General features: G+C 36.3%; 2 protein-coding genes across 3 annotated transcripts in view; both read right to left on the bottom strand.

Moving 5' to 3' along the window:
- SPINK5 (serine peptidase inhibitor Kazal type 5) overlaps window positions 1–20,308 on the bottom strand; it is a 64,959-nt gene extending 44,651 nt beyond the window's left edge. For both annotated transcript variants that reach the window (XM_024576767.3, XM_045185129.2), the window contains exons 1-7: window positions 20,176–20,308; window positions 18,913–18,938; window positions 14,196–14,323; window positions 12,473–12,545; window positions 3,865–3,992; window positions 2,000–2,063; window positions 1,127–1,254 (exon numbers count right to left, since the gene is read on the bottom strand). In XM_024576767.3, the coding sequence (XP_024432535.3) occupies window positions 1,127–1,254; window positions 2,000–2,063; window positions 3,865–3,992; window positions 12,473–12,545; window positions 14,196–14,323; window positions 18,913–18,938; window positions 20,176–20,230 (602 nt within the window). In that variant the 5' untranslated portion in view covers window positions 20,231–20,308. The remainder of the gene's footprint in view (window positions 1–1,126; window positions 1,255–1,999; window positions 2,064–3,864; window positions 3,993–12,472; window positions 12,546–14,195; window positions 14,324–18,912; window positions 18,939–20,175) is intronic.
- A 4,317-nt stretch (window positions 20,309–24,625) lies between these two features.
- Window positions 24,626–27,414, bottom strand: part of LOC139441027 (uncharacterized) — a 95,233-nt gene continuing 92,444 nt past the window's right edge. The window contains exon 3 of the mRNA XM_071221849.1: window positions 24,626–26,095. Coding sequence (XP_071077950.1) covers window positions 25,719–26,095 — 377 coding nt within the window. The 3' untranslated portion in view covers window positions 24,626–25,718. The remainder of the gene's footprint in view (window positions 26,096–27,414) is intronic.

The following is a 27,414-nucleotide window of genomic DNA, read 5'->3' as shown; positions in this document are numbered from 1 at the left end:
AAACAATGCTGTGACCAGGTGAAACTAAACTGAGTATTTGAAATATTGTCATCCACACCCTCGGAATAGCTTTTCAGATGTTGTAAAATATTTGTTTGCCTTCATGTAAAAGCATCATTGTTAATAAAAGCTTGAAGAAGCTGAGTTTCTAAGTCCTTTCATACCACCTATTATTCAATTCCAGTCATATCCTGCATTATTATCTTAGTTCTACACAGAAAGAAGCCAGGAGTTAAAGAGGTCAAATTCCCTTCTTTAGCTAGTGCATGAAAACAAATAGAAAGCCACAGAATTAGTGCAGCTTTGAACACTAAAAGCACATGTCCTCTAGATTTAAAAAAGTAGAAATTAGGCAGATATCCAGTCTAGAAGCCAGTGATAATCAATGTTTTGTAAACCCGAGAAGTCATGCCCTTAAATTCTACAATAGTGTACTGCAACTTTTAAAGGTGGTATGAAGTATACTAATCCGTAAATCTTTCTCTGTCCAGGTGTTAAAGGTCCCAGTGATGTATATAGATAGAGCACTGTAAGGCTTGCTGGCATGTGGATTAGAGAGGCTACATCTCGTTTAACACCCAGAATATTAAACACTCATTGGACTGTATTCATACCTGGCCCTCAGTGCCCAGAGCTCTGTCAGACACCCAGGGAAAGATTAACCCGACAGTCCTTCCCTTTCATAAATTCCACCTTTTATGCTAATAATGAATTCAGCCGCATTATTATTATCGTTGTTATTTTAAATTAGACTGCCATTTTAGTAAGTCTCTATACATGTCCAAATGAAGCAATGCATGCCAAATAACTGATCTATCTAGGTTATTCCATGTGAAAGTGCTTTTTAAATTTTAAAGCATGCCTTTTCAAGTCACTATAATTAAACAAATTATAGCCTTGAATTTAATAACTAGCATAACCACCTTATCGTCTCCTTTTAAGAAACTTCAGCAGATGCTATGAATTAAAAAGAGAAGAGGCATTCTGTCTTCACCTTATGAAGACAAAGGATTGCATGCCTCATGCAAAGCACTTTCTCTCTCTGTGGAGTGGTTCTTAGGATGGCAACCAAGGGCCTCCTCATCAGGCCCTCCTGCTCGGCCCGCCTGGGGACCCTGATACTCACAACAGCTCAGCACACATCGCACACTTATTGCCATGCGTCCTCCCATCGGGACCAAGAACTGGATCGTTTTCCCTTGTGCAACCAAGTCTCCCATCCTTCACGTAAGGCCGAAAAGCACTACAGACATCCTAGAGCACAGAAAAAAAATTGACGTTTGCCAGCTTGACTGTAATGCTCACAACACTATTTTCAGATTATTTTCTAGAACTCAGTGCCTTTCTGTCCAATGCATACTAGCCGCCTAGAGCAGTCTCCGACGTGAAGACATAGCTCAGTATTGTGTAATTCACAGTTAAGTATGGAACACATTCACTGATTTATTCACTTATTAGTAAACATGGATAACCTACTGTGTGCTAGAACTAAGGTAGAATACCGTCCTGGCCCTCAACTTGCTCACCATCTCTGGGGTGACATAGATAGAGACTTAAAATATGTGCTAAATGTCTTGGTGGAGGTAACCTCAGGTGCCTACAAAAAGGGCACCAAACCTTGACTTAGGAAAATCATTCAGCAGGAAAAAGTCAAGTGTGACATAGTGAGACACTCACTTCCCTCCCCTAACATCACAGGCTCACAGAATTTTAGAGTAAAAAGAAGCTATTTCATTCAAATCTGATATTTAGATATGGAAATCCTGGGACGGCATGGTTAGGTAATTTGCACAAGTGACAGTGCTGGGATTTCAACTTCGAGTAGTGACTGAGGTGGGTGACCTTTCTCCTACAGGTGTAGTCTCCTTTTAACTAATTTTCCTTCCTTCCCTTACCTTTTCCTTTCTTCCTTCCTTCCTCCCTCCCTTCCTTCCTTGCTTACTTCCGTCTTTTCATAGGAAGCTGAAGGAGAGCTAAAAGTGATGACATTTGTCCTCACCTGCACTGGATTGCTGCTTTCACATTCCCCTTCATTTTTTATGTCAACTTGAGACCTGGTTTTACTGGAATTGAAAGTTAGACACAGCAGTTTAGTATTACAGAACTCATCGTTCAAGCGTTAACTTATCTTCATTGCTTTGGGAGTCTTTGCTCTTGAAAACAGGTGTCACATTACAATCTTTACTTCTTCTAAGGAAAGCCTATGTTTACAATTTGGAGTCAAAGGAGTGAAATCACATTAATGGGCCAATAAGATTCACACCTGTAAATGTTATTTCCAGAATTTGTTTTTCTATATCCAGAGGGGATCCATATCAGAATCAGAAGTGTGGGGAAAAAGTAAAGCTTATAACTAGATATTAGTTATTGTTCACAACAATTAGATATTGTTGTGGATGTTGTTGGTTTCAATAAACAAATTTAAGTTTACATTATCTAGCATCCTATTATGCCATTGTTCATTTGGGTTATGCTAACTAATATTTTGTTTTTCATGGGAAGTATATAAAGTCCTAACAATCTTATTCAGTCAAACAGAACTTTAAAAGCATATCTGAAAACATCAAACCATAAATGTAGGATATACTTCCTACTTTCTATAAAGATAAGGCAGCTTACAAATAAAGTATTTCTAAAACAATAAAAATACAATACAAACAAGAAAAGTAAACACTAAGTAGTTAAAGTGATAAGTAAAGAGTTAAACAAGAAAACAAGAGGAAAACAAGAAAATTATGTTCTAATGTAATTCCAGAGTCTTCTAGCAGACAGAGCCAAGAAAGAAACGCAATGAGCGGTGTGACTCTCACTGTACAATAAAAGAAATAGGCCAGAAGGTAGGAGAGAGAAACTGTCACCGGAACGAGAGATGTTAAGAATCTATCACAGCATTCCCCACACAAGACACAGTAGGAAATAAATGTGCAGTGTGCTCACAGTAGTGTTACAAAACATATATCCAATAAAAACCTGTATGTTCTTTCCATGTCTGTTTTTGTGTTCTGTGTCTCTATCTTGAGACTTGGGAAGAGTTGAAGGTATAATTTTAGTGTATTTCTAAAAATGCAGTCATGTACGAGATCAGAGTGATTTAATTCAGCTGTGTTTTGGTTGAGATACTTATTATAAGGAGAAATAAAGCTTGCAGAACCTTGAAGACTGAACATTTATCAAATCCCTTACAAGCCTTCTCAAACATTGGTCGTATACTTGTAAAAACCTAGGAGCACACAATTCAAGATTGAGGTCACAAGTCAGAACCTGCAAAGCAGGTACACTATCTTGTTAGTTGAAGACAATCAATAACCAAACCTACTATTGAGGGTGGAGAAAGAACCAAGTGGGAACAAAATATAGGACAATGAGGTGCTTCGGTGATGTGGCAAAGGTTGAATAGAATGGAAGAAGTTCAATATTAAAAGTCCCAATTACCTACTCTAACACTATAAAATACTGAGCACTTAATAAATATAAGTTGATGATTAAATAATTCTCTATGAAAAACAATATACTCAGAAATAGAAAATAAGTAAATAAGTGTGTGTAGTATATTGTTTCTATGTATACATATGCTTGTGTATGTACATATATATGTAAGTATATATATGTGCATGTGTATATATGTCTCTGTACTTTACAGAGACAATAATAACCATCTGATAATTAGCACAAAAAAGTGCTTTGTAAAATACAAAGTGTTGTAAATATTTTTTCTTTACATGTAGTAAAAGAAGTGGTCCTCATAATTTATGGATGACTAGCTCCCACAAAATGAATCATTAAAGACTGTAAGAAAAAAAAAATATCACGTGATGATACAAAGAACAGGCTTCAGGGAGAAAGCCTGCTTCAGAGAATACTCACATGTTCTCAGCACACAGGGCACACCTGCTGCTGTATGTTTTCCCATCTGTGCCACAAACAGCTGCATCCTCAAGGGGGCAGATAAAGTCCCCATCTCCTTCTCCTTTCCTAAAATCAGCGCAATTCAACTGCAAGAGACGTGATCAAAGAACATCAAAATATCAAGAGATAAAACATTCCTTAGGTGCATAATTAGGTTAATTTTAAGTCCACAACAATAAAACTCACTGGAGGAGAAAAACATATGAAGGAGACCATAATGAGCTAATAAAATCATGGATAGTAAAACATGATTCAAGAACAGCGATATAATTGGATTTCAGAAGTACAGTTTCAGTATCATTTCCACTGCTCGCTGTCTGTGGTAGATAGATTGAATCACCTTTGCGAAACTGAGTACGGACTGGACTGTTTGACTACCAAATCCTGCCTGCCATTCTACCATGGTATTGTAGATAAGAGATTTAAAAGCTCTCTATAAACCACAAACGACAATAAAGTTTTTATTTTTACAGATTAAGGCAGTGATAAAGAGCCAGATTGCTATGTTTATAGTTCTAACTCTGCCACTTACTGGCTGTGTGATTTGGAAAAGTTACTTAACCCCTCTGTGCTTTAGTATCCTCATTTGCAAAATGGACATAATATTAGCAAATCCTCAGGACTATAAAGAGGTTTAAATACATTAATACATGTTCAGCATTTAAAACTGTGCCTACTACATCATAACCATTTATTGTTATTGTTTTTCCATGCTCCTGTTGTTTTCTCTACTGATAATCAAGCCAATAAAACTAAATACCTTTTGGGAATAATGAGAGAAGTCCCCAAATCATAACTCTAGTAATATGACATGTACTTAGGAACAAATCTGCATAGTGAGAAAAACAACTACACGGGGCAGTAACTGAAGATCAGCATTTAAATCTCAGTTTGGCCACCCACTTACTTCACCTCTTTGAACTTCACTTCCTTATCTGAAAAATGGAATTCATGCCCGATCCACATTACAGATTTATGTTGAAGACCAAATGAATACTTATGAAACATTATTTTGTAACTCACTATTGTAACATAAGCTAACTTAGAAAAGATATAGAGATAACTTAAATTTACTTTCTATCTAAAATCAAAGAATAAAACTAGAGATTTTTTTAATGATGTCACATTGCAGAGTAAAATTTTTGATGTCATTATTATAATATAAATACTTTAGTTATGGATTTGAAACATTTAAAATACAGACCTGTGACCTCATATGCCATACAATATAAATAATAAAAATAGAATGAATACCAGTATATAATGAATTTGTGGAACAGAAGGTTACATTGAGAAACATTCCTAGAAGCCAAGGAAAAGGGAAAAAATTAAAATAGAAAAGAAAAGCTAGAAAGTATACCCCACTATGCATGTCATAAGATGTAAAAAAATAGAATGAAAAGAAGAAAATTAATGGTTCTATGTGTTATTTTCATTCATTCAGTTTTTCACTGATTCCTTCAAGCCTTTACACATTCACTAGGGTCTAGGCATTCCACTAGAGGTCACACTGGCACAGCCAAAAACCAAACTAAACCAAACCAAACCTAACAAAATAAAAGAAATATATCCTCTAAGAAACTTAATTCCTATTGGGAAGAGATAGGGAACAAATACAAATAATTTTAAATTAAAACAAATGCTATGAGAAATAAACTGAACACTGTAATAGTAGATAGAAGAGTAGCTATTTTAAATGTAGTGTCAAAAAAGATCTCTCTACAGTGGTGATATTTGAGGTGAGATGAGATCTATGAGAAGGAGCCAGCCATTAAAGATCTGAGGGACAGACATTCTAGGCATACAGAGCTACCATTGCAAAGGATTTGTGATAGGAACTAGACTGTTCTGTTCAATGAGCAGAAAGAAGAGAAGTATGTCTGGAGTATAAGGAAACAGCAGGGGAGCTGCTGTTTTTCTGCCAAAAATCATTTCTGTTGATTTCTGTTGAAATGAGAGAAGCATCAGCAATATGAAACCCACATCATTCTCTTCCATGATCACTGCCGTCCCCCTTCCCCAGAACATCAACAACAGCATACCAGGTCACAGGTGCTAGCAGAATGATGACAGCAGAGCAAAGCCCAGCTGGGAGGTGATGAGAACAGGTGCAAGCATTTACAACTCCACCTCCTCCTCCTCCAAGCCCCAAGGGCTGGTGGATCACAGCCTACAGAGAACACCTCTTCTTAATGCTGACGGTTTCTGAGAGCTTAGAAATCGTCAGCATTAAGAAATCTGACAGATTCCTGACCTGGTGGAGTGGCGGCGAACTGGAGTGTACAACACTGGTTCCAGAACCTTCAGCTGTGGGCCTACCCTTTTCCTTACTTACACTCACTGGGACAGAGAGCAACAAAAGCTTGACCTTCAGTATTACCTAACTCACGTTAGCAGAAAAGAACAAAACAAAACAAACTAAAACCATTATGAGATATTATAGTAAAAATATCTGAATATCTGAGGAGTAAAACATCATAAAATATGGTGATATGAACAATATTAAGTATAACTGAAACAGAATTATTGGAATGAATAAAAAATAATTTATGGAGAGTGTAACTATACTTTAGAGAGATAAGGGAAGATACCTGCAACACAAAGCAAGAAAAATTTATACAGGAAGACAAAAGTAGAAGGTTTAGTTGTGAAAAATATTTAAGTGGTAATAAGTAAGCCAATGTAAAGAATAAAAATAGGATAGATGCAAACATATAATGAATTTGTGCACCAGAAGATCTGGTTAGAAAACTCTCATAGAAGACAGAAAGAAAAACTAATTCTTCCTTCCACTGTTGTTTGAAAAAAATGCACCTCTGCAATCACTGGGGGAACATTCCGTATATTTTAGTTTAGGGTGAGTTAACTGATAGTGTTGCTCAAGTATTCTATACATTTGATGATATTTTGTCTAGTTTATCAATTTATGAGAGTAGAGTATTAAAACTCCTAAACATTATTGTTAAATTGTCTACTTTTTTCTTTTTGAGCTTCTTTAGGTACATATACATTTTTAATTGTTTTATCTCCTAAAATATTCATACTTAGGAAATTATGAAATGTCCCTATTGTCTCTAATATTATTTGTGCTAATGTCTATTTTGTTAGGTAGCAGTAATGCAAATCTGGCTCCCTTATATTGGCATGGTATCACCCTTTGATCTTTCCAGACTCTTTGTGTCTTTGAATTCAAGGAGTATTTATTGGAGACAGTTTATAGTTGCTTATTAATCATATAACAATCTCTGCCTTTCAGTTGGATGTTTAAATCATTTACAATGAACATAATTACTGATGTGGTTATATTTATATTGTTGTTTCTATTTGTTTTCAATATGCTCTTATCCTTTTTATTTTTCTATTCTTCCACTACTGCCTTCTTTCGGGTTAAATATTTCTAGTGTGTCTAGTGTGTCTTTAATTCTTTCCTGTATTTTATATATTTATTACATGTCTTTTTCTTACTAGTTGCTTTAGTGATTACAATGTACATCCTAAGTTATCAGTTTATTACAGATTTATCCTTAATTCTGATAAAATACAGAAACTTGGTCCCAGTATAGCTCGATTTCCTCCTCCTTGCACTATAGTTATCAATCATATATATATTATCACTATATACTCAAACAGCATTATAATTGTTGCTTTATACCATATTATATTTTTAAAACAAGCTAGGTGAAAACAAGAAAAATATTTTTATGGAGTACTTCCTAGTAACCCATATATTTACCATTTCTGGTGCTTCTCTTTCTGTTGGTCATACAGAAAGAACTAATTATATTATTGGTAAAGCAGGTCTGTAGCAACAAATTCTCTCATATTTCAGTGACATAGGGATATCTTTCTTTTGCCTTAATTTTTGTAGAATAATGTGGCTAGATATAGAATGTTGGTCAACATTCTTTGCTTTCAGCACTTTAATGAGCACATTATCCCTTGCCTTCCAGTTTTCATTATTTTAGAGAAGCTGGTCATTAACTGTAACCTGTATATAAAATGTCAGCAGCGAGGTATAACTATATATATTTGTACATTGCTTTAGCTGAAATCCGTAAGTCTTGAACTGTTAGAACCACTGTTATAATCCAAATATATATATTTTCCCCTGAAAAATCTCTACTTGTTTATTCACCGTTGTTATAATTTTAAAGAATCTTCAAATTGAGTCTCTTGAGTATTTGAACACTTTTTAAATAGCTGCTTCAAGTCTGTCTGCCAAACTTGACACCTGGAGAGACACTCGGTTTCTATTAACTTTTCTTTTTGCTCCTGATTATGGGTCATACATCCCCATTACTTGCATATTTCATACATTTTGTTGAAAACTAGACATTTTGGATAATGTACTGATTCAGGATTATGACTTTACTGTAAAGATTACTTTTGCTGTTTTATTTTTGTTTCTTATTTTTGGGCTAAGTCTGTGACTTCTTCTTGTCTCACAGTGTACAGCTGTTGACGTATCTGCTAAAAAATATTTACAGTTTTTTAAAATCATGAATTTCTAGGTTTTTCCCTTGTATCTGTTTAACCTGTGATAAGCCAATGAGAGGACACAGTTTGTGCCCAAACGCCTCAATCCAGTGAGGCTTCTGCCCTCTGCAGATGGGCCTGTGTGCATTGGGGAGGGTGTCTGAAGATCAGACCATTTTTACATCTACTCCAGCATTTGTTTTCTCTTGGGATTTTTGTGTGTGTGCGTGTGTGTGTGTTTTCTAAGTGCTTGTGCACAGCCTGTGGTCAACCAGGACTGTGTGAATTGGTTGGTCTCTCTCTGCTCTCTGCTGCCAATGTGTGGAAAACTCAGCCAGAAATATGTTTGTCCCAATCACGCTGCGAACCTCAGGCCATTCTGCTTACTCTCGGTGAAGATCCTGCTTCCACCGAAAACATCTCTGAGTGTGAGTTGCCCGCTACCCCAAGCCAGGTAAGCCCCTTTCACCGATGGCAGTGCAGTTGCTGACCCCCATGGCCTGTCCTGCTTTGGTTGGTCCTCTACAACAAGGAAGCAGCAGAGGTAAGACGAATCCCTTCCTCAAGAAGATCACAGACTCCCACTCTGCTAATTCAAAGTTTAGCAGTTTTTCAAGGATAAGTGCTTGTCAGATGGATATGGGCTGCTCATCAATTTCCAGAGCGGTAATAATGATTGGTTTGGTCAATTTGTTTAGATTTATAGTTACATCTTGGGGGAAAGATTTGCCGATCTCTTTATTCAGCCAAAGTCTGAAATGTGACCATTCAGGGTAACTGCCTGTTGATTCCTAAACCACATTAAAATAATGAAAAGGAGAAAAGTATAGGCTCATTTTATTTATAAATATAGTTTCAAATTTTCTAAACAAATATTAACTATCCAAATTCAACAACATATTTGAAAATGTATCATATTTTGCTGTGTATAATGCACTACTGTGTATAGTGTGCGCCCATGTTTTTGGCCCAGACTTTCAGGAAAAAAATGTTTCCTTTCAACTTTTTTATTCAATGTTTTATTTATTGATATTTAGAAACAAAATGATTATCATATTACAGGATATTATTTTGCATATGGATATTGTTTTTGCTTTCTAGAGTTACACTTTTAAAACATAAGCATAAATAAAAGAATTAAAAACATTATATAGATACAGAATTAGTACTACCCATGTATAATGCACATTTTTATTTTTCTCTCAAAACTTTGGCCAAAAAAGGGTGCATTATACACAGCAAAATATAGTACTATGGTTAAGTATGATTCACCCTCAGGCCACCAAAATAGTTTAACATTAGCAAATGTATCAAATTTATTACATTAGTAGACTTTAAAAATCCAAAAATTATTTCAATATTCAGAAGATTAAGAGCAGAAGGTAACTTCCTCATCTTACTACAGTTTATATAAAAAACGGCTATGGTAAGCATTATATTTAATGGATAAACTTTACATGTATTCTCTTTTTAGAGGGGAGAGAGGGCAATTTGATGTTCATTATTATCACTACTGTTTAGTGAACACTAGATCCTGGCCAAAAATATAAAGGGAAAAAATAAAGAAGTAATAAGATTGAAAGGGAAGTTATAAAATTCCTAATATCTCCTATTCTATGCAGATAATGTGAAAAAAATAGAAGAATTAACAAATAAGTTAGCAGAATTAACAGAAGGTATCAAGAAGTTGTTCAATATAAGATCAATCTATAGACATCATTAGAATTTTTCTATAACAACAAGAATCAGAAATATCCTAAACAACAAAATACTAATCAAAATAGTAATATATCTTCAAACTTTCTAGATATTAGAAAAATTATAAAAATCAGTGGAGAATTTATACTTTATAAATTTTATGAAGTACACAGAAATTGTAGAAATCAATGAGAAAGTATGTCCTGAGTTGGGCAAGTTAATATTGGAAAAGGTGAATTTTACTCAAATTAATTTATAAATTCTTTGTATCCCTAGTCACATTGGGTTCCTAAACTCAAGCTGAATGTTTCATAAACTCACTCATTTTTTACATTTCTAATAACTATATTAAAAAAACAATCTATGCATAAGTAAATCAAGTTAGAAAAAGATGAACTAAGAAATGAAACTTGTCTTATTAGTTATTAAAGCAATAAACTAATCTGAACAGAATAGAGAACTCAGAAACACACATACACACTTAATAGCCTACAAAGTTGGCAGCTGAAATCAATGAGAAACACTGAGTCAATCAATGAATTAGAAAACAAGTCTCTACATGGACCAAATACATTAGAGGTTAGAAACTATTTTTTAATTTAATCTTTATCGTATTTTTTTACATTACCATTTACTTCCTTATACTCCCCCACCCCCTAGCGATCACCACTCAGTTGTCCTTGTCCATGAGTCCTTTTTCCTGTTTGCTGAGCCCCTCCACCTCCTTACCTCCCCGCCTCTCCTCCCCCTGCTGTCATTCTGCTCTCCATCTGCGAGACTGGAGTGGTAGAAGTGAAAATAGTGAAAGAAGTCAAATCGGGGATAAAATACTTTAGAGACTGCCAGCAACACTTAGTAATAGATTGGATGTGACAGTTGGGAGGTGACAGAATGACATACTAGTGAAGAAGAAACTGATGGTGTGAGAGGATGTCTGTAGAGGGGGAATTCTTGAACAGGCAAAGCACCTTATTCTGAGAGTGTCGGCATTTATTTTTGGTGGGAGGAATCTAAACAGAAAAAATGAGTAGATTTTTCTCTTTTAGAGTGGAGAGAAAAATAACAGAAACAAAAACAGTATAATTGCATGAATCTATTCAAACATAGATAAGAAAAACCTAAAAAAATTACCTGGAAGGCCATTGGCCAAACACTAATTGTCAGAATTTATAAGTAAGTAGTCTCCTAGGGAGCAAAATATGTAACTGTAAAAACTTTACTGAGAGGTAAAAATTCTAACTCAGGCATAAAATGTTAACATTCTTAAAATTTGTGTAATTTCATTTCTCAAAAATCCTATTTGAATAAAATTCAGTAAGTGCATGTCTACATATGAAAATAACTGACAAGTAATATATTTTTTTAAATAGCAGGTTTGTTAAGATTGGGGTGTGTGTGTATTTCATTTTTTTGTCATTGCTTATATTTTATATTTTTAAACGCCATTGATCTTTCAGTTTTTCATAAAGGGAAAAGGAAGAGGAATGATAAAAAGAATCTTACAGTATGAACCACTGTCTAAATGGACAAACAAAGGCAGATTTGGAAGTTCCTAGTAAAATTTCCTGCCCCCCACACATGTTGTAGAACACAGAGGCAGGTCTCTTTTGCTCAGATAAAGGATTTTTAAGTTGACTAATTGAGGGGTGACTGTGTTACTGTTTTAAAAGTGAGACTGGTTGAGCCCTAGCAAAGAATGTGATAGACTAGATTTTCAGTGCAGGCTGAGGTTCTCAGGCATTGCTAAGTAACATTGACAAGGAAGATGGTAGATTGGTTAGACCAGGAACATGACAGTAATTTGGGTGTGTCTGCCATGACTGATCATTTTAATTATTTGTTAGAGACTGGAGAGGAAGAAGGGAAAGAAGACACTGGAGAAGAAGCCAGCTAAGAGACGGAGAGTGATGTGAGTAGTTGTCAGGGTACCTGGCAACAAGCACAGATTTTTCAATAATTTATTGTGAGACATTGTAAGATGAAAAAAACGAGACTGAGAGATACATTAAATGGTCCAAGTGACAGAGACAACAAGTAAAACCTCTGAGATTTGAACTTAGTTGTACAGTCCCATGAAGGCTCTTGTTGAAGCTAATACAGGCCAGAAGGAATGAGAAAGGACCATGGAAGGCAGACATCACACTTACTTATTCCACCTCTTAGCATCTGTCAGGGCCCAAAATGTTTTCAGAGAGTTGGGTCATGGGCTGGGCCTACAGACAAGCTGTACTGGATAGTTAGCCCACCCGTGAACTAAGCCATGGTTCCTCCCTTCTTAGTAGTTGACTTTAAAACAAGTATGACCTAGTAATTAGGAAATGAATAGTTCTATGTAGAGTCAGACATAATCTCGAAAGTAAATATGGTAAATTGACTCCAAAGAGTCCCTCACCTTTGCTGAGGCCATGGCCCTGGTAGCTTTTGCTAAGTGCCTGGCCCTTTTCTGGATTTCCACTTCTTTTTCCCTAGAAGAGAGCAAGGAATAGCATAGTTCAGACATGCTTTGCCCAACTTTTATAGATAACAGTGCATATGGTAAACTTAATTTTGACTGTTCTCCTTAGCCCAGTCTGGCGGGTCAGAAATGGAAATATGTCCAGAAATGAGCAAAAGTACTGTGCATCTCTCCTCGGAGCTGAAAAATATCTCAAACATGGTCCTTTTAGAGGCAAGAATCTCTGCCTTTAACTGCATAGCAGGCTACCCCTCTTAAATACTTCCCACATCCAGGTGGTCGTCCTCTTGAAAGGCATCTGTACCATTGTTGGATTGCTCTCTTTGAAAGACCTTATTAACATTGAACCCAAATCCACCCTCCTGTTTTTGTACTGGTTCCAACCTCTGAGGACCCACAGGTAAACTTAGCAATTTGAAGACAGTTTTGATGCCTCATATAATCTTCTTCTTTCCAGGTTAAAAAAAAAAGGGTTATTCCAATATAATTTACATAGGTAATAAAAATAATAATCGAGTGAGTGACTTCAAAGTAATAAACTGCCTTATGTGTCTTAAGGCATTTTACTTTTGTTTTAAATTAGTTTTCAGTAAATTTATTATTTCATAGTTTTAGTCTACTATTAAAAATCTTGTGAAACAAGAAAGAAACATTATAGTAAATAATACAGCTTTCAAGAGAATAACAAAGGATTCTTCAACCTTTCCTGGGCCTTACCCTACCTGAAATCTTGCCCTGCCTTCCCTCATCTTCCCACAGTCTCTTACTAGAAGCAGCACATGTGATCAGAGCTTCATGAGGCCAGTATTACTGACTATGTCATTTTAACTCCTCTGACATATACCAGCCTGGCATTTAAAAAGCTAGTTATCACATTATCATCTCAAATGTGTAAGCTTAGTATTGGCTTGGTTCCGGGGTTGAAGTTTTGATGTTGGTCAGGAATTGAGAACGACCTCCCTGCTCAAAAAACAAGTCAGGACATTTTGATCGGAGGTTTTGCAATTGATAACTCAAGTCATCTTCCACTTTTGTGGTGTCATTGGAAAGAAGGAAATCAAGTTAAGAAGCATTGCATAGATGTGGGTAAACTTCCAGGATACTAATTCTTTCTGAATTCCAAGTGATTGCAAGCTACAATTAACTTTTCGGTCCATCTCATCCCAGCTTAATCCCAAACCTCTGAAGACACCAGCAGCTCACAGATCAGGGTGTATCCTGCATGAAGTCTTCCACTGGTTGGCTGCCACCAGGAAGGTTTGGTGTCATTCCCAGGGGCTGTTCTCGGTCCCTAAGGTACAACAGAGTCAGGTCTTAACAGGCCCAAGAAATCTGACTTTCCTCTTTAAGTTAATTCTTCAGAGCCAGGAAACTCAAACTGGAACTACATCCTCAAAAGACTATTAAGTTTTACACACGGTGTGAACACTGGGCCCTCTGGGTGTTTTGGAATACCACTTGTGTGAGTATTAAATCTTTCCAGATGGATGGCGCTTCTCCAACTTTATCTGGTAAGAGATGCCAGAGTGATCTACAAACTATTTTTTTATTTAAGCCTTTCGATTTAGAAAGATATATTTGACAGGAAATTAAAAAGAATACATTTACTGGTTCAGAGATCATCTGGTAACTCAAACACTTAGAAAAGAAATTTACTCACAGTATCATTTTGCATGTGGCACATCTGTTGAGGAAACGTATTCCATCAGGGCTTTTCAGAAGTTTCTTATCCTGGGGACAGAACAACCTCCCATTTTTCATCAATGTCTGATATTCATTGCATGTCTCCTAAGGGAAGGATGAAAAAAAGTTGTGTTTACTGAACCCTCATCAAAGCAAGACTGTACCTTCTAAGAACTTCCTTGAAAAGATTATTTAATAGCACAACTCCCTTTACATGGAAGATATTCGCTCAGTTGCTACAAATAATACAAACAAAAACTGGTGACTCTGTACTGACTATTGCAGATGGCAAATTCCCCTGAATAGTGTTCATCTAAATCAATCAGTGACGTGGAAAGAACAGGGCACACGGAATCAAAAGACTTGTGTTTGTATTTCAGGGTTCTCATTCGCAAGCTTAGCAAATTAATTTCTCAAAGGCTCACTTACTCTATCTGTAAAAATAAGGTCTTATAAATAGATACACTTCACAGGTTTTCTGAGGATGACATATTACGAGTATGCAAAAAGGCCTCAAAGAATGCCTGACGCATATAGATATTCAAGAAGTCGATTCTTCTCTTCCTCCTCCTTTATTATTATCGTTTTTGTTGCTGTAGCCAGTATTATTGGAAGATGCTGACGGCACGTGTAAAATACCTAGGACTCAGCAGGTCACAAAGTGCCGCAAAAAGAACTTGGAAAGGCTGCCGGAGGACAGAGACAAAGTGTGACCGCTGGAAACTGTAGTGCCCCTCACGTCCCCTGTAGGAGGTACCGCAAGACACCAGCTCCTAGAAATGCTACCAGTTGTTAAATTAAATAGTTGAAAAAAAGGTAAAAGTTGAATAAAAGGATTCATTGGTCACATATGTTTGGAAAACATATTTCTAGACTCCTTCCTTTTCTGAAATAAACCTCAGGTCCACTGATGCTTTATGAACAGAAACGGACAGACTCACATGCTAATGAAACTTATGTTTCCAGGCCCTTCCTGGTCATATCCTGGGTGGAGCCTCATCATTTCATATTTACAAATTGGTGTTTTTTTCTTGAAGAGTCCCCCCACCCCCACCCCAGCCACCATCACCCTGTCACCACCAACACACCTAACACTGTCAGTACCATGGGGATCAAACCATGGGAATCTATGAAAACACTGCACAATTTTCCCAAAACTTGCTTAAGCTTTTATCTTTTTCTTTCATTAATTTGTTCTTTTAATTTTTTGGTATATTCTCAGAAACTACTATTTTACTGTTTTGTGTGACATGGTTTGAGACATGGAACATTATACTTAGTTTTGGCTGTTTGTTAAATGCCAGCGACATCACTGTCCCAAATTTAGGGAGGAATGTGGAAATAATTTTGAATAATATTTTACCAGGTAATAGAAATGCACCATTGATGTTAAGCTCTTAAAAAAAGACTGAGTCACATATAGGAGTCCTTCAATAAAATATATTCATGAAAAGAAATTCATGAAAAGAAAAATTCTCATTTTTAATGTTCTGTCCACTGTCCTTATTTTCACCTATTCTATTATTTTAAATGATTTATATTCCCTATTAGTTTTGCAAATCCACTGAACATTTAGAGAAAGTCTTTGAAATCTAAATTTGGGGGGGGGTTTGTTTTGTTTTGATTTTGCCAAAAAACCTCCCCCCAGAAATTTGCTTTAAGATTTGTATTAAAAGAAAATTAAATCAAGTCTCCGCTCCAACTCTGATAAACACAACTTCTTCCAAAGGATTGATTATAGAATTCTATTCAGCTTCCTATATCTTCATACTAACTATTCAATCAGTGAAACACTTAAGAAATTATTTTGCTATCCATAAATACAGCAGTAAGTAGAAGGATCCTTGTCTAAATGTTGCTTACTGTCTAATGGGTAATGATGTGTCTAACCTAGCCTCTTAAACATAGAGGCAGCACTTGCAGAATGATTAATGGTGAAAAAAAAAGTAACCAAGTAATGTCAGATCAGAGACCAGCCTTGGGAAATTTTGCTAAGGTTGACCTACTAAAATATCTCTAAGTTTATTATCACCACCCAGTGATCTTATCTGAGTAGCACAGTAATAATTTCTGAAAATATAAAGACAACCAGCCCTCTTCAGATCTGTGTATTGTCTCTAATTTTATAGTATCTCATGTCAACATTGCAAGTTACTGCTTAGCTTACCAGATATAAATGATTCTATAAAATCTAGATAGAAGCTTTGCCATAGAATCAGAGAAGAGCCTGGTGTCTTTGTCATAGAGATATATCCCTTGTGAGGCAGGTCTTAAAGAAAATATTTAAAACAAAGACTCATAACATCAGAATGAAGCTTTATACAGTATTTAGCAGTCAATTGAACAAGAATATTATCAATCAGGATAATTCCCAAACTGGACATCTCCAACGTCACAATTAGATGAGCCGGTAACTCCTATAGACACACTTTGTTTTTTAACAGACAACCACAGCCCAGAGAGTAGGTTAGGAAACTTGTTCACAGTGTTTAATTAGTTACGATGAGGCTGAGTTATGAAGCAGGAAAAGCCTGTAAAAATTGAAAGCAACAGTTGAGGTTTTTCTCTGGGAAAAATGTAATGTGGTCCCATAACAGAGAAGGTTTTGAAACAGGAGCAGATCTAGACCAAAAAGGCATCCAGAGGTGGGCTGATGACTTTTCAGCAACTGCTCACTTGCCTTGTAACTCCCAGGCTTGGGTTCCTTTCATTTCCTTACTTTTGAAGTTCTTTGTGTTTTCTCCACATCTCACAAAAACTGCAGCCCTCTATGGCCAAGCTCTTCTGTGTCCTTCACAGGCTGCGTTATAGCCCTCTGTCTTCCACTGTCCCTCCCCGGACATCATAATAAAATCTCCCAGGGAGCTGGCATAGCTCCTTCTCTGTGTTAGAAGCACTGATGAGGTTGCTTTGGGCTTTAGAATAACCCTCTGTGATAACAAATGGTAAAGACCCTTGCAGGTACCACAGTGCCTTCCCGTGCTGTTTTGGCTCATGTTTGTAACTTTCAACCAGCTATTGACTGAGCTTAGAAAATAAAATTTCCAGCTCCATAAGACAGACCCAGTCAACAGTTTTTGTTTCTGACAAAATGCCCAAGGGTTGTGATCAGATATATCTCCATAACAATAAAAATTTTAAAAAAAGAAATATCTCCAGAGAAATAATCACTTCTTGGTGTTCTTGCTTATACCAACATGAGAGGGGACTAAATTGTTCCGTGAAAATAGAGTTTAATGGCATAAAAAACATCAGTGCAAAAATGTGATATACCCACAGGAAATCACCAGCCATTGTCACAGACTCTGAAAGAAATTATGGCTTCAGTGAACAATGAGGCTTACACAACACCCTTCTCTTTACCAGTATACAACATCCCATTGAGCATGCTCCTTGACTCCCCCAAACCCAACCTTTTCTTCCTACTCCACTGCACCACACCACTCCTACCATTTAAGTTTCTGCACTTCTCCTCCATCAGCAAACTGAGGTGAAGTAACAGAGACCATGATGAAACTCTCTAGACCATTCCTCTAAGAAGTTTTTTTGAAAAAAATTGTTCTAATAAAATACAGCAAGAAAATATTTTACCATGGTTCTAATAGCTTCATTGTAGAAAATGAAGCTATTCTAGAAAATTAAGCTATTCATTGACTTTACAGTTTTATTGTTCATGGCTTTCTTTGAGACGTAGCACATATTTGCTGTAGACATAATGTAGCGCTGTTTTAAGTGCTGAATTAATGGCATAATTGTGTGTGTGTGTGTGTGTGTGTGTGTGTAACTGGCCCTTTTAACTTTTGTTTTTCCAGACAGATAAAATAATTAGCTTCTATAGAAAATGATTATTTTATATCTGAAACAAAGGGCCTCTAAGAAAGAGGTAATACAGCACCCTCCCAAGTCAGAGCCTCTGCCTGGTCTGCTGTAAGTTGCAAGTATGTTCACTCCCTCCTCACCTTCAGATCCTTGTTCTCTTGCTGGCTTCAGGGAGCACTCACCTGACTACCCCAGGAAGCACTGATATCCCCTCCATCCCCAGAAATGCCTATTTTCCACCCTCCTCTATTTTTCTCCTAACACTAATGCATTACTTAATGTACTATATGTTTTTACTAATTTAATGATTAATTTGTCTGTTTTCCTCCACTAAGTTGTAAGCTCCATGACAGCAGGTTCTTGTCTCTCTCTCTCTATATATATATATATATTTTTTACTTGTGAATATCTCCAGCATCTCAAACAAGGTCTGAGACATAATAGATGCTCAATAAATATTTATTGAATGAAGTACATGGACTGACAATATACAAGATACAGCCAACCCCTTTTAACATAATTATCACAAAAAACCTTTCTGCTTCTTGTGTGTGTCATGACTTTTTAGCTGTTAAACAGAATCATACTAATTCACAGGTTTGTCTGTCTGTGGAATTATTTGGAATTATTTAAAGCATTCCTCTAGCATGGAAGATTGCCTTTTGCTCACATCCATTATTATTAACATATTGATATATGTGTGTGTCTGAGATTCATGCCTTGATTCACAAAGACCAGTTTTTATGTTTTTAGAAAAGCTGTTAGTACCTATCTGTATAACATGTCTATATTATTAATGTTAAGGTGTTAGCCATAAACCATTTTTCTTTAGAGATCTTGGAATGTATTCAACAAACAGAAAAAGCAGGACTAACCTGATTTTCTTCCTCACTGGCAGCATCTGCAACAAAAAAATGCAAACACCAAAGTTAAGGGAATGTAAAATATTTCATAAATAGAACAAATAATCCACTCTGTGCAGTGCCTGGCTTACTTTACTGGAAATATGTTATAAAACCACCAATTATTTTTGAACACATTAGAATTTACCACAGCAAATAAAATGAGGGCACTGCACCAGGACACTGGCATAACCACTCACAGAGATCCAATCACTCAGAAAGGTCCAGTTACTTTGGAAAATAGTATTCATATGCTTTCTGACCTCCTTAAACTATCCAATTTCTAAACTCCTTTCATAGCAAAGTATATCAGAACTCTTTTTTAATTATAACATAAATATCAATTATAATTTGAAAGTATAATGTAGCATAAAATGTACATCATTATAAAATTAAATTTTCTGAATGCTGGTAGCACTGCCTTCTTATTACATCTATAAAAATTAGAGTTATGATACAATTAAATTTAATCAAAATCACAGACCGTAGTATACTCCCTCATTAAGAGACACTTTTGTACCTACACAATGATTCTAGGAAAGTGGGCATCATTTGTGTATAATGTTCTCCTGAAACTCAATCTAGGGTTCCCTTTTAAAAACGTAAATGCCTCAGAGCAAGGTAACTCTAAGTAATTTGTGTTCTCTTCAAATTCAAGTGGCAAATGAAGAAACCTACCACCAGCTCTGACAAAAGTTCCTTACCTTTCATAAGAAGTAGCTTCAATCCATTTAGGACTTAAAAACACAAAAATGAAATAAAGCAGTAGAATATTCTTATTCTTTAAAATAAGAATAGATGATTGAATTTAATTTTTAATGTTTTGTTTATAAATATGCTATTAAATATACACATATATAAACATACATCTAAATTTTAAATATCTATTATATACAGAATTCCTATCATGAATTGATATGCTCGGTAAAGGGTCAGATAAAGAAGAATCCATTAGCTTTTCAGAACTCATGTAGAACTGATGGAATAATTCCTCATGGATAAAGTTCAGATCATTTCAAATTACTTGCCATTTCTAAAGATAACAACATCATTCTAATATAAAACCACATATGTAATTCTTTAAAGCTGTGTGCCTGGCAAGATATTTCAGGATTACATATACATATACAAAATCTTCAGTACCATTTATGCACTGGGCAGGGGGAGGGAGACAAGTCTCTGCACAGGGCTTTGTGGTGTCTGGCAAGAGGCTTAGGTTACATGCAAATTGCTTACCTTGAATGAGGCAAAGAGCCAGGGTCAGAAGTATAGGCACTGCGGCTACCTTCATGATGAAAATGATGTAAGTTGGTTATAGGTCTGCTCCGAGCATTGCTCACCAGCTGGTGCTCTAGGACTGAACCCGTGGGGATGCAGCTTACTTTATATATACCTGGTGATACACACCCATAGCAACAGCCAACATTATAAAACCAGTTGTTCAAGGTCCTGCTAGACTTAATATACCACATCAATTTAGTTTCCATCCTTTAGGATCCTGTCAAGGGGGCAGATTTGAACAGGTAATGTCTGTTTCCAAAGTAGTTCTAATATTTTTTCATGATACCACCTCAAAAGGCAATAAATAGATTGAGTCCAAGGACCTTATTCAAAGCTTAATACTCTGCAGTCCTCTCTAAGAACTGAATTCTTCAGCCACATAAGACACATTACCTTGTAGACAAACATGTTTCTAACTGGGTCCCTTTCCTAAGTGGGAGGGAAGGGAAAAAGAAGACAGATTGGTTGTCTTACCAGTCAGGTAAACATGTAAAGATTTCACCACTCCTGGAGAAAGCTGCTTTATAGTAAGAGAAGCTAGGAGTCTCGGTGCTTCCACCTACAGATGTTCCAAGTGTCCCCATTCAGTGTCACAGACTCATATGAGAGAGTTGAGTGACCCTAAGAGATAACCTAGCAAACTCCTAACACTGAGTACATGGGGACACTGAAACTTGGAGGAGTGGTGACCTTCCCAAGGACACACAGTTTAGGTGGCAGAGGCAGAGGTGGCACTTGAAAGAAGACCACAAGGCCCACAGTTTCTCGACTCCATATACCACTTTGCCATGAAAGGTTAGCAAAGGTAGATGCTTTATGAAATCAAAGCTTACATACGGTGAGGAACAAATACCATATGATCTCACCTTTAACTGGAACATAATAAATAGAAGAAAAAAGGAAACAAAATATAACCAGAGACATTGAAGTTAAGAACAATCTAACAATGGGCAGGGGGGAGTGGGGAGGGGACAGTGAGGAGAGGGGATTACAGGAACTACTATAAAGGACACATGGACAAAATCAAGGGGGAGGGTGGAAGTGGGGGAGGGAGGGGGTTTCAGCTGGAGTGGGGTGGAGGAATGGGGAGAAAAGGCACACAACTGTAATTGAATAACAATAAAAAATTAAAATTAAAAATAAATAAATAAATACACCAAAAAAAAAAAGAATCCTCCATGTGAAGGCTGTTTTATATTCTAAAGTTTATCTTAGAGTCTCATCACACATCATCATCATAAACATTGGAGACTCAAGGTTTAACTTTCCACACAGCCCACTGCTCCCCAAGTTCCTGTTTGAAAAATTTGGCTCCATCAGTTTCCCCCTAAATTAAGTTTATTCCTTTATTGCCTCATTACTTAGTCTCCCAAAAAAAGAAAAAAAGAAATATTTGAAATTATAAATATATAAATGCAGCACTTTTTCTAGAGGAAGTATCTTCTCTTTTTTTAAAAAAGATTTTATTTATTTATTTTTAGAGAGATGGGAAAGGAGGAAGAAACAAAGGGAGAGAAACATTGATGTGCAATAGATACATCGATCAGTTGCCTGTTGCATGCCTCCAACTGGGGACCTAGCCTGCAATTCAGGCATGTGGCCTAACTGGGAATCGAACCAGTGACCTTTTGGTTCACAGTCTGGCACTCAATCCACTGAGCCACACAAACCAGGACAGTATCTTCCCTTTAGTTCCTTCTTCCATTCTATAAGTAATGCCTTTTGGTCTACCAGACTATTTTACTCTACTAGGTTAAGAGTACCCCAAGAAATGCACAAAGATGACTGAAGTCAGACCCAAAACATTTGATTCCAGTACTATACAGGGTATCCATACCCATTGAAGGAAAGTTTTGAACTTTATGAGATCAAAACCCTTTTAGAGATTGTTCCAAAACAGCTGATCTAAAGCAAGACAATTTTGGGATCATGTCAACCTTCTGAATACCATCAAAGCCAAAATAGTTCTTTTACTTTTTTTCATGAAATAATTTCTTTCCTGTAAAAATGCAATCAGTGGTTTCAAGGTCAGCACTACTAGTTTTGTTTCTTTGCAATGGTTTAGTAAAATGAGTGATCTGGAAAGCAAGTTCAAATTGCATTGTGGTTATAGGATAGAAAATTGACGTTCATCATAGCATAAAGCAGTGATTTTCAATAGGTGTTCCACAAGAAATTTTAAGACATGCAATATGTGACTATTCAGTCAGGAACACTAACCTGATCTTTTCCCTTAGGTTGTCAAATAATAAAGTGACAACAGCCAACACAAAAACATTAGCTAGTGCGAATGAATCCAAGTTATACCTGTTTTTGGTTAGGTTAGAAAAAATTACATTTTTTGGTATGTCAAAGAATTTTAGTAATCACTTTATGTGTGCCATGAGATGGAAAAGGTTGAAAATCACTGGCTTAATGGAAAGAGAATAGGAAATTTGTTTCTATGCCTTTCTTTGCAACAACACGGAGTAATGGAAATGAACCTGACTTTGGTGTATGATAGATCTGGGTCCAAATCTTGACTTAACAATTACGAGCTATGTTGGGCAAGTCACTTATTTTTTCTCAGCCTCAGTTTCCTAATATGTAAAATAGGGATTCTACAACTACATTGTACAACTGTTGTAAGAGTTAGAGGTAATCCGTGTGTGTGTGTGTGTGTAATGCTTAGAACAATTCCGAGTATATGTGGTAAACTTTCCCGTTAAAGACAGTTGGTCTTCCATTTTATGTCATTATAATGATATGGTTATAGTAGGGAGTTTCTGAGATTCCATGAAAAGTCAGCATTTCTTGAACGTGGACCTCAACAGCAGATTAAGTTTGCTTGGCAGAGAATAACATCCCAAACACATTCTGAAGGGAAACTAAAAAGTCAAGATATAAATATTCTTTTTCATTTTGTTATGCTCTAAACCACAATACCTGAAACAAATAAAAGCATTAGCCATTTATAACTTGTAAAAGTCACTGCTAGATTTCAAGCACCATTGATTCCTCATCTCCATCTGTAAAACTCTCTTCTAAATACTGACATACCAATACTAATTATTTATCTTTCATCTGTTCTGTCTGACTATATGAAATATGTCCCAACCATACATGCTCATTATTGGTGTAATGACTTACAATAGAATTGGTGACTATGTAATATGCTCTGATGAACCCCAAATCTAGCCCAAATGGATAATATTCCCAGGAGTGGAAGTGGTGCTAGGGTGGAACAAAAGAACCAAAATATGATTGCACCTCTAAAGAATCTCTGCTATGAGGAAAGGCTGAGGAGCTGGTTTCCTTCTTACTGGGAGTTTCTCACTGACACCCAGAACCTCCTGAAGTGATGAATAAGAGACTTGGAACTGATAACGTCTTCCAAGAGGGGAAAGAGCCAAGAGAAGATTCAGTGAGCACCCCCAATATTGGAAGCACAAGCCAACTGGCTCATGGCATAAGAGATTTCTCTCCATTTCATTTCAGGAATGTTGTAAATCCAGAGGTGATTCACCATGTATTCTGTGAATCACTCCTTATTTCAGAGAACCACGAAATTTAAATTCAACTGAATGGGACTGAGGCTTTAGAGAATGGGGGTTTGTGTTATCTGTATACTTGTATACTAGGTAATCGGAGTACTTAAATTCTAACTTTCATATTTTTTTCAGCTCTTTCAATTATTCATCAAACATGGAAAACCCTCTTCCTTCTCATTAAAAAGAAACAGAGCTAAGTTACACCAAGTATAAACTGTACAATTCAACATATGTATCAAGTGGCCTAGAATCTGTATTCACATTAAGGGTATTGACACAAAAAGAAGAAATGAGAAAAGTGTGAAATAAATAAGATGTTGTAGACCAGTAATCTTACTGAAGACAAAAGGTTATCTCTGAAATTCAAAGTTATCAGATTATTGTTCAAATCTCCTCTTTTCCTATGCAGAGATATCTTTGCTGATCACAATAGTTTAATAAATACCTATAGTCCCTTACAGTCAAGTCACCTTCCACATTTTTCAAACAATTTGCCATCAGTGGTTCCCTAGATTTGGTTACGCAATGCTGTGAGGTGGCAGAGTAGGTGTTATTATCCTTTCCTTGCTCGCCCAAAATGGCACTAGGAACAAATTCCAGAGTAGGAATTAGGCTGGGTGGCAATCCTAGCCTTGCCACTTTCCCACATTTTACACCCTATGTGGTTATCTCAGAGCCTTTCTGGCAGTTCAGGGAGGATCCAGACATGGAGCTTTAAACTACCTTCAACATTCTATTGCTAATATAATTCTTTCCTAAACCCCCTGCTCTCACACACTCACATGCACACATTTACACACACACACACACACTTTCATAATGACTTGGGGGGAAAGTAAGTACGCTGTGACCATGGCTGAAAAGTTTGTGTCCCGACAGATCTTAGAAGACGAGGCAATTGCTTTTTTATTTTCTTAATTTTTAATTTTCTTTCCTATAAGTCTGATGTTTTTCCCTATAAATTTAATGTCTGTACTGTATTCTCCTTTATGAAAGACACTAACTAGAGAAGAGTCTTTACATGCCTTACTCTCTTGAAATGTTCCATTAACAGCTCACTTCATTCCTTCTGAGAATTCCTTTCTGTTTATCTAGAAAGGCTAAGAAAATATGGAGATAAGCATCTCATTTTATTAAGAACAGAATGGGATGGGCACTGTTTGATGACTGAGTATACAGACCCTGCTATTTATAGATATAATTGTTGCTTTTATTAGATTAAGAAAACATAGAAGTTCATTGTCTAATTTTGACTATATTAAGTTTTACATATTGGATTATATTTGGTTCTTCAACACAACATCCAGCTTCTCCCTACAGTTCATGCTACTTGGACCCTGCTCCCTGGCCCATGCTGCCCATCACAGCACACTATAAAGTTCTCTAGGGTTAATCTTGACCATAGAAAACAGAGGTTTGTGGAGCTGTTTAAAAAAAAACACAATAAATGAATTCTTAGCTGGTATACTGAATTTTGGCAAAAGAGTACTATGTAATTTATATGTAAAATATTTATGTGTGTATATACAGTAAACAAGATCAAAATTGTTAGATCCGTAAGTAAAATTAGGAAGAAATGATCTATACATCTTTATAAAATGATTTGTATAGAAATGTGATACTCACTAGCATCTATGGTGTGCTTACTAAGTGACAGACAGGCACAACAATAAGCTGAAAGGATATCACTCCATTCTTGTTTTACAGATAAAGAGATTGAGGTTTGGTGGGGTTCTAAAACTTTCCCAAGGTTGTACAACCTGTGAGCAGCGATCTATGCAAATGGTGACATTAATGCAAATAATGGCAGTCAAACCCCAGAGCCCAGACTCTTACCTACCAAGCATTGTAGTGACCACATTACCTATACCTGTGACTAACTTATCTCAGACACTCAGTGTTGGGACTGAAACGTATTCCTCCAAAATTCATATTTGAAACCTTAGCCACCAGTACCTCAGAATGTGACTATATCTGCAATAAGGCCTTCAAAAAGGTGATTGATAGTCTCTGAGCTTCCTGGACTTCCTGGAAGTCTATTTCCTTTGCCAGATTGGGAAAGTTCTCCTTCATTATTTGTTCAAATAAGTTTTCAATTTGTTGCTCTTCCTCTTCTCCTTCTGGTACCCCTATGATTAGGTTGTTGGAATGTTTAAAGATGTCCTGGAGGTTCCTAAGCCTCTTCTCATTTTTTTGAATTCTTGTTTCTTCATTCTTTTCTGGTTGAATGTTTCTTTCTTCCTTCTGGTCCACACCGTTGATTTGAGTCCCAGTTTCCTTCCCGTCACTGTTGGTTCCCTGTACATTTTCCTTTATTTCACTCAGCATAGCCTTCATTTTTTCATCTAAGAAAAAGAAGATAAAAAATGTGAACAGTAAAAATGACAGCAAACTCACAGTTATTAACAACCACACCTAAAACAAAAGCAAACTAAGCAAACAACTAGAACAGGAAAGAATCACAGAAATGGAGATCACATGGAGGGTTATCAGCAGGGGAGTGGGAGGGGGAGAGAGGAGGAAAAGGTACAGAGAATAAGTAGCATAAATGGTAGGTAGAAAATAGACAGGGGGAGGTTAAGAATAGTATAGGAAATGTAGACACCAAAGAACTTATCTGTATGACCCATGGACATGAACTATAGGGGGGGAACGTAGGTGGGAGGGGGTGTGCAGGGCAGAGAGGAATAGAGGGGGCAAAATGGGACAACTAATAGCATAATCAATAAAATACATTATTAAAAAAATCTGAAAAAAAAGGTGATTGAGTTCAAATGAGGCCATTAGGGTAGGCCCTAACCCAAACTGATGGGTGTCCTTGTAAGAGGAGGAACGTTGGACACACAGAGAGACACCAGGAATGCTGTGCACAGTGACTTACACCAGGCCACCTGGCTTGTGAGTGGTCAAGCTGAGACCTAGTCTGAAGACAATGTTTCTATTAAATCAAGTAACAAGTTAATGGAGGAAAAATGGGGACAACTGCAACTGCAAATGAACAACAATAAAAAAAATTAAATAAAATAAGTAAAAATCAAGTAACAAGTTAAATAGCACTAATCATTGTGTCATACCACAACCTTGATTCATGAGACAAATAAAAGGAATAAGAGAATAAAAAATAAATATAGAATCATATTTACTCTCAGGTATGGAACCAAATTACTAAAATTGGATTTAAAAGTAAGAAATGGAAGTCCAAAGTTATGTGTTATGGTATATCCAATAGATTCCATAACACTCCCCACAGGTATACAGCAAATATTTACTGAATGCCTACATTTGCCTGAGACTGTGTGAGAGCCTAGTATTAAACTTGTCAATAAAACAGATATGGTCTTCGACTTCTAAGAGACTACAGTCTAGTGGAAGAGGTAGAAAATAATCCCGTAAATCACTGTTCAACTCAATCTGTGAAAGTGTTTTTAAAAAGATGTCCATCGAGTAAAGTTAGCACATCATACAGATATTCAGCTTCTAGATGGAAAGGTCTTGATAAAATTAGATTCAATTCTGAGAAAAAAAAGAGCCTGGATTAAAAAGGTGTGTAGCCTCATCTGTCTGAAAAAAATTCAGCTAATGAGAATAAATTAATCCTGAAATAATTATGAGGACTAGAATTTTCCTCCAATAATGTCTTTTATCTGACATTTTAAATTTCCAC

This window comes from Desmodus rotundus, chromosome 6 (assembly GCF_022682495.2).
Source record: "Desmodus rotundus isolate HL8 chromosome 6, HLdesRot8A.1, whole genome shotgun sequence".
In the NCBI taxonomy this organism is placed as follows: Eukaryota; Metazoa; Chordata; class Mammalia; order Chiroptera; family Phyllostomidae; genus Desmodus; species Desmodus rotundus.
Note: the sequence above shows the minus strand (reverse complement) of the source record. Positions and strands in the feature narration are given on the sequence as shown.